This window comes from Diaporthe amygdali, assembly GCF_026229845.1.
Source record: "Diaporthe amygdali strain CAA958 chromosome Unknown NODE_62_length_164125_cov_65_766172, whole genome shotgun sequence".
Lineage (NCBI taxonomy): Eukaryota > Fungi > Ascomycota > Sordariomycetes > Diaporthales > Diaporthaceae > Diaporthe > Diaporthe amygdali.
Window position 1 is genome coordinate 135637 of NW_026517082.1, and position 14593 is coordinate 150229.

The window sequence follows — 14593 nt, forward strand, 5'->3', positions numbered from 1 at the left end:
GGTGGAGTGTAGTAAACACACATTCTGGTTCGTTTATTCATTGTCTGCGCGCATTCGTGCTGGACAACATTGGACAGCCAGTGAGCTCACGCTAGAGAACTTTCACACCCTCTCTTAGAACCGCAGCTCTGCACATTGTTTCACTCTACCCTATTTGTCGCTAGTAGTCATCATCAGATTCACTCAATTGATATGGCAACGACAAGCGATTCCGAAGGGGTCTTGCGAGAGCTCGGAGAAAAGGATGCAGCTCAAGATGCAGGCCAACCGGCAACAAGCAGCGCAAGCCCACCGGAGTCCAGCGTTCCCAAGGCAGAGACGGGGGAGCTGGAGACTGAAAGCCCAAGGACGGTGACCGGGCTCAAGGTTTGTGCCCAATTGATGCATGAGGGTATTTTCAGCACGCAGGCGAGGGGGAAAATAGTTCAAGATGCTAATAAGATTGTGATACAGTGGTTTTTTGCCTACAGTTCCATTTTATCGACAGTGCTGCTGTTTGCCCTTGACGGCACGATCGTAAGTTCTGGCGCCTAGAATTAAGCACGATAAAATAGGAGGGGACCCAAAAGAAAAAGAGAAATAGTACGGTCAGGACATGATTTCGCTGATATCACAAGCACAGGTCGCCGACATCCAGCCCTCTATAGTCGAGGCCTTCAACAACGTCGATCTCCTCCCTTGGATCGGAGTGGCATTCACCCTAGGGAGCGTGTCTATCTTGCCGCTGTAAGTCAATCACTAAAACCGGCCGTGGGTGGCGTCTCAGCAGTCCCTCCCCCTCCCCGGAGAACGTTATTTTTTTTTCCCACGGAAGCTCATCATTCCTAAAGTGGCAAGGCATTCGGTGTGTTCAACGTCAAATGGCTCTTTATCGGCTGCGTGGTCGGCTTCGAGGTGGGCAGCGCCATCTGCGGCGCGGCGCCCAACATGCAGGCCATGATCATTGGGCGCGTGGTCCAGGGCGTGACGGGGTCCGGCGTCTACTCAGGCGGCCTGACGTATATTGCTCTGACGACGACGACGCGTGAGCGCCCTCTGTACTTCTCGGGCGTCGTGGCCATGTGGGGAGCCGGCTCCGTCCTGGGTCCCGTCATCGGTGGCGCCTTCGCCGAGAGCAGCGCCACCTGGCGCTGGGCCTTCTACATCAACCTCGTCGTCGCCGCAGTCTTCGCCCCGGCCTTCTTCTTCTGCCTGCCCAACATCCAGCCGCTCGACCTGCCGCTCCTAGAAAGGGCCCGCTCCCTCGACTGGCTCGGAATCCTCATCTTCGAGGGCGGTGTCGCCTGCTACGCCATGGCCCTCACCTTTGGCGGGGTTGTGTATGGCTTTGCCAGCGGCCAAGAGATTGCCCTCTGGACAATGACAGGCGTGCTCCTGATCGCCTTTTCGTCCGTCACCTACTTCCATCCCGGCGTCCCGGCCGACAAAACGCTGTACCCTGCCCATTTCCTCAGCAGCCTCAAGCTGAACATCTTGCAGTTCAACCTTTTTGTTGCGTCTGGATCGATGATGATGACTGTGTACTACGTTCCATTGTTCTTCCAGTTTACGAGAGGAGACAACGCTCTGGACGCCGGCGTGCGGCTTCTTCCACCCATTGCCATGATTATCTTCTTTTCTGTCCTGAATGGTACCTTTATGCCTAAATATGGCTATTACAGTAAGATGCACCCCGCCGATCTCGTCCATTCATACGGCCTAAGACACTAATCCCGACTTCTCCAGCGCCGTGGTATATTTTCGGCAACGCCGCTCTTCTGGCGGGTTCGGCCCTGATGTGTAAGTCACGATCTTTACCGATCGTCTTTGAGTTCTACTGATATAAATCCTCAGTCACCATCGACTCGTCCACATCGGAGTCAAGGATCTACGGGTACACAATTCTCTTAGGGGTCGGGATCGGCTCGACACTGACGGCTGGCATCGCCGTGGCACAAGCCCTAGTGCCCAAGTCGGACGTAAACAATGCCGTCGGTTTCATGACCTGTGGTAAGGGCTCAATCCACTCTGGGAACAGGAACAAATATGTGCACAGGAAATAGACAGACACGGGAAATGAGACCTGATGATTCATTACTAACTCATGCTGGCAGCGCAAAACCTGGGCAACATCACCTTCCTCGGCGTGGCCGGGTCCCTATACCAGAACTTCAGCCTGCGGGAGCTCGGCAGCCTGTTCAAAACCATGCCCCGGACCGACATCCTGGGGCTGACCACGGGCATCAGCAGCTCTGTTTACCAGGCCCTGGACGAGCATGATCGGGGGCTAGTCATCGACCAGGTCACCGTGTCCATCCGAAACGTGTTTGCCATCGCCATGGTCGGTTCTGCAATGGGCTTTCTTGCTTCCATTATGCTCGGGGTGAGTCGCAATTCTCCTAAGGGCCTGCTTGGTGCAGGTTCCCCGGACTTTGAACTCTTACTGACTCCTCAGCAGCGCCACAAGCTTTACTGATGGGCTATATGCCTTACATCGTCCGTGTGTCCTCACTCTTGTTTGGGTCTTAAAATCTGGGCATACACCGGCGCTCTGAAACATGTAGAACTATGGACTTCGCAGACCAGGGGTAAAGATATAGCTAGACCATTTTGTCAACCACCGGCGTATGAGGAAGAGATCAGGCCATACTTTTAAATAAATGATCGGGTGTTTTCTTCGCTCTTGTATCCCCCATACGACTTGTGAGTTCGTAAAGTCCATTCCTTGTTTTCATACTCTACATTAGTTTGAACCCGAAGACTGTGTGTTTCTTGAGCAACCGGTAATACCAGTGTCGCATGAATCAAGGAATATTGGACTTCAATACATAAATATCCGAAGGCTTGTTTGGAAGGACAAATTTCGACGGCTATCACAGCGATCCTACAACAAGGTTCTTTGCATCAACTTGATATCAATACGGCTGCAGTGTCCCACTTCAATTTGACATGTAATATCTGTCCTGACTCGAACAGTCGTCCTCGAAATGATGCGAAACTCGGACTGCCAGGGTCTTGCATATACCAGGGCTTTAGGTGTGGCACCCACTCAGCATCGCCCCTCGAACACGAGACCTATGGTGCCACGACAAACCGTACCCACGCCCGTACAGAAGGATTCACGCACAATCGCGGTCCCACCCATACTTCACACTTTCCGGCCGTCATCGGAGAAGCACCCTTGAAGACCAAGTTAAACAGAAGTAAGCAAGCCAGGCTATTAGCGCGATACCCAGCAGACTGGTGGCCTTAGCAACCACAACGTCAGCAGTCCGGTGCTGCCCTCCTCCGCCTCCGGGTCCACCACCGTGCAGCAGCTTGATTTTGAACCCATTCTTACCAAGTCGTCCCGCCTGCATTCGCCGGAACTCTTCGAGCAGGCCGCGGAAGTCGCGTGGCCTCGCGGGCACGAACAGGTGGGCGAGCGGGTTGAGCCTGCGCCGGGTGTTGATGCCTAGATCCTTGAGCAGGACGTCGATGTACTGCGCGAGAAGAAGGAATTAGTCGGATTCTTGACTTGGATTAGGTTTTTGTCACCACTCTATTGAAAGTTGAATGTGACTTATTGAGTATCAGGAATAAGGCGCTGGCTTCGGCCTGCATTTTCTTTTTTCCTGGGTGGGGTGGGGTGGGAGGGGGCCTCAAGTTTTGAAGAAGATTGAATTTCCTCTTCAACCAAGATGATTGGTATGTATTTTGTTTTCCAAAAAAGAAGAATAAATATGTATATATATATACATATATAAAAGAAAAAACAACTTACAGATAGGAAGTCATAAATCGAATAGGCATGTTTTCTGCCCTGGGTGGGATATCGCTTGCGCGACCAGGCGTTCCACAGCGCGACCTCGTCCTCCATGGCGCCGCGGGTCGGAAGCTCGAGCATGTCGAGCAGGAAGGCGACACCCCACAGTGCCTGTACCTCTGAGACCAAGGGCGTGTATATGGAGTGGATGAAGCCGGGGAAGATGACGGACCGGTCGCCCTGGCTCGCGAGGCTGGGCGAGATGAGCCGCCGGTAGTGCCGGTTTGGCCCATGGTGCAGCAGCGTCCTGCTGTCGTCCTTGCCCTTCGTCTGTCCTCCCCGTCCGTATCTGATGCTGCTGTCAGAGGCAGTGGGAAGCAGGGATTGAGGGGGCCTGCGCAGCACCGGGAACACCTCGTCGACCGTCTTCTCGGCGGCCACGTCCAGCTTTGCCCACCTGGCGGCCTCAAGCGGGTCCGGGTCGGGCGCGAGGCCGCACTGGCGTTGCAGCTCGGGCCTGAAGGGCTGGTATGACTTGTCGAAGCCGGTGCAGAGAAGCAAGCAGTCGGTTGTGACTTCGTCGCCGCTCCGCAGGCGGATCGTGTTGCCGCCCCCCAGATGCTCGATCTCGGTACGGTGGACGGTGCAGCTGCCCGAGTGGAACGTCTTCCAGTAGTTGGGCACGCTGGCGGCACCGAGGCCTGAGCTGGCCCAGAAAATGCTGGCGAGATGCAGTCAGAAGTCAAAGGCCAGTCATGAATATCGAAGACAATGACGAGCGTTGGCCACAGCTACGTAGGCCGCGATGCTGACACCAACTGTTTGGCATCCTGGGGGAAAGGAGTAACTCTCAGATGATGGTTTCACTTACCCATTCCCATGCGGAAGCGGCCGCAGCTTCTTGGCGTTTGCATTCCAGGAGTAACCCGCATGGTGCTCTGCAATGATGTTGACGGTTTTCCAAAACGCCCTCCGCAAGGCGTCACCCAGAAGAGTCTTGTGGAAGAACTGGTAGCCCACACCATCGGCTGCCATGATACTTGCGCCCAGGACACTGACCATCCGGGTCGCCACGAAGTCCATCGTGTTAACTAGGCCAAGTATGGTGGGCGGCATGATGGCCAGAGGCCCTGAGCCGCGGTCGTCCTCGCGGATAATCCAGTCGACTTTGACACCGGCATCGAGAAGCAGGAAGACAGTGTCGTACGCTGATTTAGCCGCGCCCACTACAGTGGCGTGCTTGATAGAGCGGATCAAGTCGAGGTGCTTCCCCGTGTCAGCCGAGTGGATGATTGGCGCATTGAAGCCGGCCGAGCTGGGCCAGGAGGGGACCACGGGGTGCGATGTTGCCCCCGAGGCGTAGATGAGCTTCTTGCACTCGATGGCGTGGCCGCCCTCAATACTGAGTCTCCAAACGTATTTTGCCTCCTCCGCTGCGCCTGAGCCCGGACTCGCAATACGGCCGACTTGGTCTACCTTTGTGCGCAGGCGAGTCCTCCGCGCCAGGCCATAAGTCTCGGCAAAGTCGTTGAGGTACTTGTTAATTGTGCCGCCGGATATGTATCCGTCTGCTGTGATCCCCTCGCGGCGCATTGGATAGAAGGAGTATTCGAACTGGCCATAGCGAATTTGTGCATACAAGGTCGGGTAGATGTTCTCTTCACTCCACACCCCACCGATTGAGTCGCCTTGGTCTAAGAATATCAGGTTGGCCTCTGGTTCGAAGTCCAAATACGTCTTTCCACAAATCAGGCCGTTCCACCCTGCGTGCAGCTTCTGTCAGAGCTGAGGCCAGAAGTTTGGGTGATAATATTCACCTACCAGTGCCAACTACCACGACATCTACCTGCTCTGTTTCATTTTTCGCCATGACTTCTTTTTGCTCCTCGTCTATCTTTGCTGTTTTGGGCGTGACCATTGGCCACCTACTGCCTACTTCTACTACTACATTTTCGCCATATCTAGTAGAAGCCGCACAGTCCCTAGGATAGCACGGACAAAATTGACCGAGAGCAGTCCTGCTACCAAAGTGTTGAAGCCAGCAGGGGAAGTATAGTCCCGGGCCGAGAGACCGGGGACAACCAAATGGGTGAAACTTGTATGGCAGTCTCGGCTCATACGCAGCTTACTGCATCGAGGCGGTCCGGGGCAAGGAGCGTTGACCTTGTCTCGAGTGCAGTCAAATTTTGCGATAACGGCAAGCAAGGCTATCAGTTCTGCCGAAAGGCACTATCACAAAGACTAACAGTCCACTCACCCATCGGCTATGTGACCAGTCTCATTGCTGGTGTCAGCATATGGACGGGCCGAAACGCATCTCATGCGTAAGATTACTGAGGTCTATGCTTTAGTCAACGAGCGGCGATATCTTCCGGCCGAAATCATTCGTCAAATCGTGGCATATCGGAGCATCGAGGTTCGGTCCCCACGACCGAGTCTGCCATCTGAGTTGTATCCATACCTCCGTTCTCCACTACACGGACGTCCTTCAAGACAACATGGACCCGCATCCGTGGTTACAGGCACCATGTGAAGAAACTATACAACAAGGCCGATTTGTGAAACTTGGCGAAAAAAACAAGTTCAAATTATAGTCTAAAAAAGAAAACTAGTTATCATGATAATTGACTGATCTCGCGGCGGCACTTGATTCTCTCGTTACCTTTGCAAGCCCTGAAACCCCAAGCCAGATATCGCCGCAATCTGGTTGTCTTACCACCACACGGCCAACACGCAGTTCTTCCACGATGCCTGGACTGCTCTCTGGCGCCCGGTCGCCCTCGACGAGTTCGTCAGAGGATGGTCGGGTTCAGCTCGATACCCCAAGCTCAGGGTTTGAGTATCCGGCCGTTTCCTTCCCTGGCTACGCAGAAAAGCCGCTGGATGAACAACTTGAACCTATTGCCGTCGTCGGAATGGGTACGTGGCAACGAATCCCTTCCTGAATTTTAACACTCCTAAACAATAACACGTGAGAATTGACCCCCGTTTTAGGCTGCCGCCTGCCCGGCGATGTCAGCTCGCCAGCCGGGTTCTGGGACTTGATGATGTCAAAGCGCAGCGGACAGACACCCAAGGTGCCGGCATCGCGGTTCAACATCGACGCCCACTATCACAAGAATAATGACCGTCCAGGCAGCTTCGGCGTGCTTGGGGGCTACTTTCTTTCGGAAGCTGAGGACCTGGCCAGCTTCGATCCAGGTCTATTCGGCATCACGCCGATCGAGGCCATGTGGATGGACCCGCAGCAACGGAAGCTGCTCGAGGTGGTATACGAGGCGCTCGAATCGGGTGGCATTACGCTCGACGCCATCTCGGGAACGCGGACAGCCGTCTTCGCGGCGAGCTTCACCGCCGACTGGCAGCAAATGTCCTTCAAGGAGGCCTCGTTCCGCCACAGTCTCACGGCGACAGGTGTCGACCCGGGCATTATCAGCAACCGCATCAGTCACGTCTTTAATCTCAACGGACCGAGCATTATGGTAAATACGGCATGCTCGTCCTCAGTTTATGCGCTGCACAACGCCTGCAACGCCCTCCGCAACAGCGAATGCGAGGGCGCCATCGTCGGCGGCGTCAACCTCATCATCACTGTCGACCAGCACATGAATACGGCCAAGTTGGGTGTGCTTTCCCCGACCTCGACTTGCCATACCTTCGATGAGGAGGCTGATGGTTACGGCCGCGCCGATGCCGTCGGCGCAGTCTACCTTAAGCGCCTGTCCGATGCTGTGCGTGATGGCGACCCCATCCGGGGCGTTATTCGTTCCAGCGCTGTCAACTCCAACGGCAAGGTGCCAGCAGTTGGCATTACACATCCGAACCGAGAGGGTCAAGCCGACGTCATTGCTCACGCGTACAGGCGCGGAGGAGACCTGGATCCGCGACTTACGGGTTACTTTGAGTGCCACGGCACGGGCACGGCCATTGGCGACCCTCTGGAGGTCCATGCAGTCTCCATGGCCATGAACAAGTCGCGCCAGCCGGGCGAGGATCCTCTGATGATTGGGGCAGTCAAGGTAATTTTCTGTCTGGCCCTGTTCCTCCTTTCGCTAAACCAACACTGCCTCACTTCTTTGCGCACGTTCTTAGGGCCTCCACTGTCCACAATTCAAAGGCGCTAACCTTGGCCATCTCTAGACAAATATCGGGCACAGCGAGGCGGCAAGTGGACTCTCAGCCCTGATCAAGGCCATCCTGGTCGTGGAGCGCGGCATGATACCCCCGATCAAGGGCCTGCAGAAGCTGAATCCCAAGATCAAGTGGGACGAGTGGCAGGTCAAGGTGCCCACGGAGCCAACCCCGTTCCCCAGCCACCTCCCCGTGCGCCGCGTCTCCATCAACAGCTTCGGCTACGGCGGCACCAATGCCCACGTGGTGGTGGAGGCGACAGCAGGCCTTGTTCAGGGGCGTCAGGCCGCTTACGCCTTCAGCGACCCCCACGACCGGTACGCGGAGGGGAGGAAGGCCCTGGTGCCGCGGCGTGCCGCACAGAGGAAGAGGCCGTTCCTGCTGCCCTTTTCGGCCCACGATAAACCAACGCTGCTGCGCAACATCGAAGCCCATGGCAAGGTCGCCGCCGACTATAGGCTGCTGGACCTGTCGTGGACGCTGGCCACGCGCCGCAGCAAGCTCTCGAGCCGGGCGTACACAGTCGCGAGCTACGAGTCGCTCGAGTCGGCGTTTGGCGACGAGACGCGGGCTCCGTTCGCCTTCGCGGACACCAAGAAGACATCATCCTCGTCGGCGCCGCGCACCATCGGGTTCGTCTTCACTGGCCAGGGAAGCCAGTGGGCGCGCATGGGCGCCGAGCTGATCGAGTACAGCGCGGTGTTCCTCAGGGCGATCCGGGGGCTGGACCAGGCGCTGGAGGAGCTGTCCGACGGCCCCGCCTGGTCCCTGGAGGACATGCTGCTGGCGCCCGGCGAGACGTCGCGGGTGCAGGAGGCCGAGTTTGCGCAGCCGCTGTGCACCGCCGTCCAGGTGGCGCTGGTCCAGCTGCTGCAGCACTGGGGGGTCCGCCCTGCCGCGACGGTCGGGCACTCGTCGGGCGAGATCGGCGCCGCGTACGCGGCTGGGCTCTTGTCGGCACGCGATGCCATCACCCTGGCGTACTACCGTGGCCTCGTCACGCGCGACGCCGTCTCCAAGGGCGCCATGCTCGCCGTTGGCCTGGGCGCCGAGGCCGTGATGCCCTACGTCGAGGCCCAGAACGCTGCCAGCGCGAAGCTCACTGGCGAGGAGCAGGCAGGGCAGGGGAAGGTTGTAGTCGCCTGCCACAACTCGCCAATGGGAGTGACGCTTAGTGGAGATGCAGACGCGGTGTACAATGTGCAGCAGAAACTCGTGGCTGACGGCGTGTTGGCACGAGCTGTCAAGACTGGCGGCAAGGCCTACCACTCGCATCATATGGCCCCCCTATCCGCCACCTACGAGGCGCATGTCAGGGCCGCCAAGGCTGCAAGGAAATCAGCGACGATGACGAAGCTAACCAAGGCTTCCCTCGACCTACCTCTGGCCACGTCGGCCAAGATGGTATCCACCGTCACCAACAGCGTCGTCCCGCCAGACAGCGTCCTGGACGAGACCTACTGGAGTGCTAATCTCCGGAGTCCCGTCCTGTTCAACCAGGCCGTCCAGACTATGCTGAAGACAACTTCAACCGCCGGCAATGGGTCCGGGACCGAGTCTGGACCGTTGGGCAACACAAAAGTCGACCTCCTGATAGAGATTGGCCCGCACTCGGCCATGTCCGGCCCCATCAAACAGATCCGCACGGAGCTTCAGCGCGGGGACGTCGACTACGTGCCGACTCTTATTAGGGGCGCTGACAGCGCTGCGCAGATGCTCAGGCTGGCAGGCGACCTCTTCCTGCGCAACTACCCAGTGGACATGGAGCAAGTAGCAACGGCGTACGCGGAGGGGCCGGGCGCCGTCATCGTGGACCTCCCGCCGTATCAGTGGAACTACGCCCGCCCCATGTGGGCGGAGAGCCGGGCGAGCCGCGAGCAGCGTCTCCCGCAGTTCCCCCGCCACGACGTGCTGGGCCAGCTGGTCATCGGCTCCTCGCTGGCCGAGCCGACGTGGCGCAACGTGCTGCGGAGCCGCGACCTGCCTTGGACAAAGGACCACTTCCTGGGCGGCGAGAACGTCTTCCCTGCCGCAGGGTACTTTGCCATGGCCATGGAGGCCATCACGCAGCTTCGCGAGATGGGCCGTCTCTCCGGCACTGACGCTTCTTCTTCTTCTTCTCCAGATGGTAGTGGTGGCATAGAGAACTATGTCCTCCGCGACGTATCCATCGACAAGGCCCTCATCGTCCCAGACGATGACGACGGCATCGAGGTCCTGTTCAACGCCCGCCCATCGGTAGCCGCAGGATCGGGGTGGTGGGAGTTCAGCGTTTCCTCGATCGACACCGGCGGCGTTGTCAAGGAGCACATGACAGGGAGCGTGGGTATCAACAGGCGGCCCAGCAAGGGCAAGGACAGCCTCATCAGGGAGGTGCCCGAGTTCACACAGAGGGCCAGCGGCAGGGCGTGGAACCAGGCGCTGCGCGACGTCGGCTTCGACTACGGCCCCACGTTCCAGGACATGGACGACATCCGGTTCGACGGGCGGCGCCACGAGGCCAGCTGCGCGACGGCGCTCAAGCAGACGGTGGACGCGGCCCTGGGCGAGTCACGCTACGTGCTGCACCCGGCCTCGGTCGACTCGGTGCTGCAGCTCAGCATCGCCGCCATCTACGCTGGTCGCACAGGGGCCATGGACTGCGGCGTGATCCCCGTCCGGTTCGCTGAGGTGGCCGTGTGGCCGCCCAGCAGCACCCAGCTCCAGGGAGGAGGGGCGGCGACAGCGTACGCGTGGAGTGACCGCCACGGAATCAGGTCATTTGAAACGGGAGCCCAGATGGTGGCGGCTGATGGGGGCCTCGTGCTCGAGATCAAGGGCCTGCGCACTGTCAAGTACGAGGCTGCCGTGCCCCAGCGGCCTGCGTCTGCGTTGGAAGAGGCACCGTTTGGGGAGATGACCTGGGAACTGGACATTGACAGCCTGAGCGAGCCGGCGCAACTTGAGGGGATGGATTCTCTCGACCTGCTGCGCCTCGCGCTTTTCAAGAGTCCCAGCGCTAAGGTGCTCCTTCTCACGACGGCCGGTGAAGTTGACCTAGCAGAGTTGAAGGATAAGGTCCTGCGCGAGAACCGACGCGCCTTCTGTACCGTCGCCGTTGGCTCAGATCAGGAGGTAGAAGCCGCCAAGGAATCTTTGGCCGAGTTCCAGAACATAAAAGTCGTCAAGATGGATGAAGGCGCACTGGCGGAGGATCCGTCTGGCGAGGAAAACCTCCCCTTTGCCGCGGCGTCATTCGACCTGGTGGTTACTGGAGACAAGACCCAGTCTCCGTATGGTCTGCACCGCTTCCTCAAGCCTCTCGGTCGAGTCATAGGGAGCTCATCCCCAGCGACCAATGGGCATCATCCCAATGGAGAGGCCAAGATCTCTGCTACGATCAGTAACAGCGCAGGCGTCTACACAACCAAATATAACACCGAAGAGGACCAAGAAAGAAAAGCAACACCACCGGACCATGCGACCCAGATCGTCTACGGCAGCCACCAGAGCGACATCGTACCGCTACTCAGCAGCGCCTTGGAGAGCATGGGGTGGCGCGTCTCCGTGTGCAGCCTGGATGAGTGCACACAGGCCGGGGTCGCCAAGCAAGTCATCATGCTGGCCGACCTGGAGGCGCCGCTGCTGCACACCATGACGGAGAAGGAGTTCGCCCAGGTCCAGCACATCACAAGCACCGCCTCGTACCTCGTGTGGGTTAGCACGGGTGGCCTCCTCGAGGGCAAGAGGCCCGAGCACGCGCTCGTTTCCGGGCTCGCGAGGGCCCTGGCCGCCGAGCGGGCGTCGCTGCTCTTCAGCACGCTCGACGTGGACCCCGACAGCACCACGCCGCAGCAGGTGGTCGAATCCATCGTGGCCATTGCTCGGGGCCAGGTCCACGCACAGGAGGAGCAGGCGCAGGGCTTGTCACCGTCCCCCGACCGTGAGTTCTGCCTCTCGGGCGGCAGGACGTATATCAGCCGGCTCGTACCCCGGCGCGACCTCAACAGCGTCTTCACCACCACGTCGTCTGAGGCACAGGACTCCAAGGGAATACCGTCCGGTTCAGGGGAGCATTTTGTGGCGAAGGTAGTCAAGGGCAAGGTACAGTTCTGCCAGGACGAGCAGAGGGCCGCTGTTGCTCCGGGATTCGTCGAGGTGCGCGTACAGGCCACAGGGCTGACCGACGAGGGCGTCATGGTCATCAGCGGGCAGGACTACCCCAAGACCTTCAGCCATGAGATCGGTGGCCTCGTGACCAGGGTTGGCCCCGGTGTTGCAGGATTCCGCGAGGGCGATGTCGTCGTGGGGCTCCATGCCGACTGCTTTGCCAGCCACCAGCACGTCCACGAGGACATGCTCCAGAAACTCCAGGGCGGGAGAGTCAGCATTTCCGAGACAACCAGCGCGCTCATGGCCTTCGCATCTGCTCTTTACGGCCTCGATACGCTGGCACGCGTTACTAAGGGCGACGACGTTCTCGTCCTCCATGGCACGGGATTTAGTGGCGCTGCGGCGATCCAAATCGCGCGACAGAGGGGTGCCGTGCCGTACGCCTCCGTCAGGACCGATGCCGAGGCTTCTTTCCTCGGGGACAAGCTAGGCCTCCCTCCGGCTCAGATCCTCCGCACGCCTGAGGGCGTCACCGTGTCGGAGCAGATTAAGCGCCTTACCAACGGGAAGGGCGCCGACGTGGTCTTTAGCGCAGGCGGGCGTGTGAGTGCCGACGACGCCCGCGAGGCATGGTGAGTGATTCCCTGAAATCGTCTTCGCAATATAAAGGAGGACAACACACCCTATAACTACTCCGGGACCTCCCTCTGCTTATTGGTACCAGCCGTGGACACGCTTTGCTGACAAAACCCTAGGCGTTCCATCGCGCGCTTCGGCCGCTTCCTCGACGGCGGGCGCAAAGGCGGCTCCAGCCTGCAGCACCAGAACGGGCCCCTCGACGCCTCCCCCGTCCAGCGCGGCGCCTGCTATCTGGCCTACGACGTACTGGACCTGCTTGAGGCCCGTCCAGTCGTGGTGGCCGGCCTGTTGGCCACCACGGTGTCGCTGCTCGCCGATGGGTCTATCGTGCCACCCTCTGGGGAGCTGCAGGCCGTTAGCCTGGGCGAGGTGGACCGGGCGGTGGCGCGCGCTTCCTCCCCCGAGACACTCGACTTCGGCGCCCCCAAGTTCGTCCTTGACTACGGGAAGGGGGCCCCCACCAGCGTGCTGCCGGCCCGACCGAGGCTCGGGTTCAGCCCCGACGCTACCTACCTGCTTGTGGGTTGCCTGGGCGGCCTGGGCCGTAGCCTCACGTCGTGGATGATGGAATCTGGTGCCCGCAGGTTCACCTTCCTGTCGCGGTCTGGTGCCGATGCTCCGTCTGCAGCGCGTCTGGTCGCCAAGTTGGAGGAGGCAGGTGCTGCTGTCCAGGTTGTGCGTGGCGATGCTGGCTCTCTTGACGATGTAAAGCGTGCCGTGAATGGAATTCCGGCCGAGCATCCCGTCAAAGGTGTCATTCACGCGGCCATGGTACTCCGGGTAAGTTCTTCTTTGTGTAATCTCACGTAGACCGTGAGCAACTACTTCAAGTTGATCACTGGTTGCTGCTCTGAAAGTTCTGTTATCAAACAGAGGAAGGGCGAAGGCGGAAGGGGACTAGAAGCAAGAAGGACGGTGAAGAAGAGAAGCTAACGTCTCCCTGTGCAGGACGGTCTCTTCGAGTCCATGACATTCGAGAACTGGAAAGCCTCAGTCAACCCAAAGGTAACGGGTGCTGCCAATCTAGACGCCGCACTAGCAGACACGCCGCTCGACTTCTTCCTCATGACGAGCTCCGTGTCAGGAATCCTCGGCACGCCTGCGCAGGGCAACTACGCCGCGGCCAACAGCTATCTGGACTCGCTGGCCCGTCACCGTCGGGCCCAAGGGAGGGCCGCCGTCTCGGCCGTGCTGCCCATGGTCCTGGGCGTTGGCGTCGTCGCCGAGAACTCGGAGCTGGAGCAGTCGCTGAGGCGCAAGGGCATGTACGGCATCGACGAGGTCCATCTCCTCGAGGGCTTCGAGGCCGCCATCGCCTCGTCCTCGGCCTCGCCTTCATCGCCCCACAGGTTCGTGGAGAGCCCCCCAGATCACGTCGTGGTGGGCCTGGACGCGTCCAAGCTCCAGGGCGCCGTCAACGACCCCGTGGCCACCGACAGCTTCTGGCTGCAGGACGCGCGGTTCAGCCACGCCGCGCACGACATCAACGCCTCGTCGGGCGAGGGCGGCGGCGACGGGTCCGGCGGCGGCGGCGGCAGCGCGCAGAGCATCCTGGCCACCATGAAGGCGGCGGCGTCGCCGGCCGAGGCTGTGGCGTGCGCGTCGTCGCACCTGGCCGACAAGCTGGCGCGGATGCTGATGCTCGACGCGGGCGAGTTCGACGAGCCGGACGCCAGGTCCATCGCGGCGTACGGCATCGACAGCATGATCGGCGCCGAGCTGCGCGGCTGGATCTTCAGGGAGTTCCGCCTCGACATACCCTTCCAGCAGCTGCTGGCCCCGACGCTCACCCTTACCAAGTTCGCGCGTCAGGTTTGCGAGTCGCAGGGCATCGAGGGTGCTTGAGATAGGGAGCGAGTGATTGTATTCACGGATAAGGAAATTTTGAGTGTGCAGATTGGATAGAAAGTAATAAGATAGAGACAGATGGCACTTGAACTTCACATACTCTCTCTGGGTTCTTCAAACCGACGTGCATGTAGAATCACGTACTCTACTCGGGCATCT

The 14593-nt window shown here is 59.2% G+C and overlaps 3 protein-coding genes across 3 annotated transcripts; 2 read left to right on the top strand and 1 right to left on the bottom strand.

Annotated features, from left to right (window-relative positions):
• Positions 1-192: 192 nt before the first annotated feature.
• J7T55_010997 (uncharacterized protein) lies at positions 193-2455 on the top strand (the record flags this gene model as incomplete). The annotated part of the gene is made up of 8 exons (XM_053136023.1): positions 193-366; positions 454-516; positions 623-726; positions 831-1660; positions 1726-1779; positions 1834-1989; positions 2094-2362; positions 2438-2455. 8 exons carry the CDS (start codon positions 193-195, stop codon positions 2453-2455), a joined length of 1668 nt encoding a protein of 555 aa, XP_052986404.1.
• A 688-nt stretch (positions 2456-3143) lies between these two features.
• J7T55_010998 (FAD-dependent monooxygenase DEP4) lies at positions 3144-5642 on the bottom strand (the record flags this gene model as incomplete). The annotated part of the gene is made up of 4 exons (XM_053136024.1): positions 3144-3461; positions 3743-4445; positions 4596-5487; positions 5546-5642. The coding sequence occupies 4 exons, from the start codon at positions 5640-5642 to the stop codon at positions 3144-3146; spliced, it is 2010 nt and encodes a 669-aa protein (XP_052986405.1).
• Positions 5643-6471: 829 nt separating this feature from the next.
• On the top strand, positions 6472-14431 carry J7T55_010999 (Reducing polyketide synthase DEP5; the record flags this gene model as incomplete). The annotated part of the gene is made up of 5 exons (XM_053136025.1): positions 6472-6643; positions 6719-7743; positions 7865-12579; positions 12703-13366; positions 13535-14431. 5 exons carry the CDS (start codon positions 6472-6474, stop codon positions 14429-14431), a joined length of 7473 nt encoding a protein of 2490 aa, XP_052986406.1.
• Positions 14432-14593: the final 162 nt, after the last annotated feature.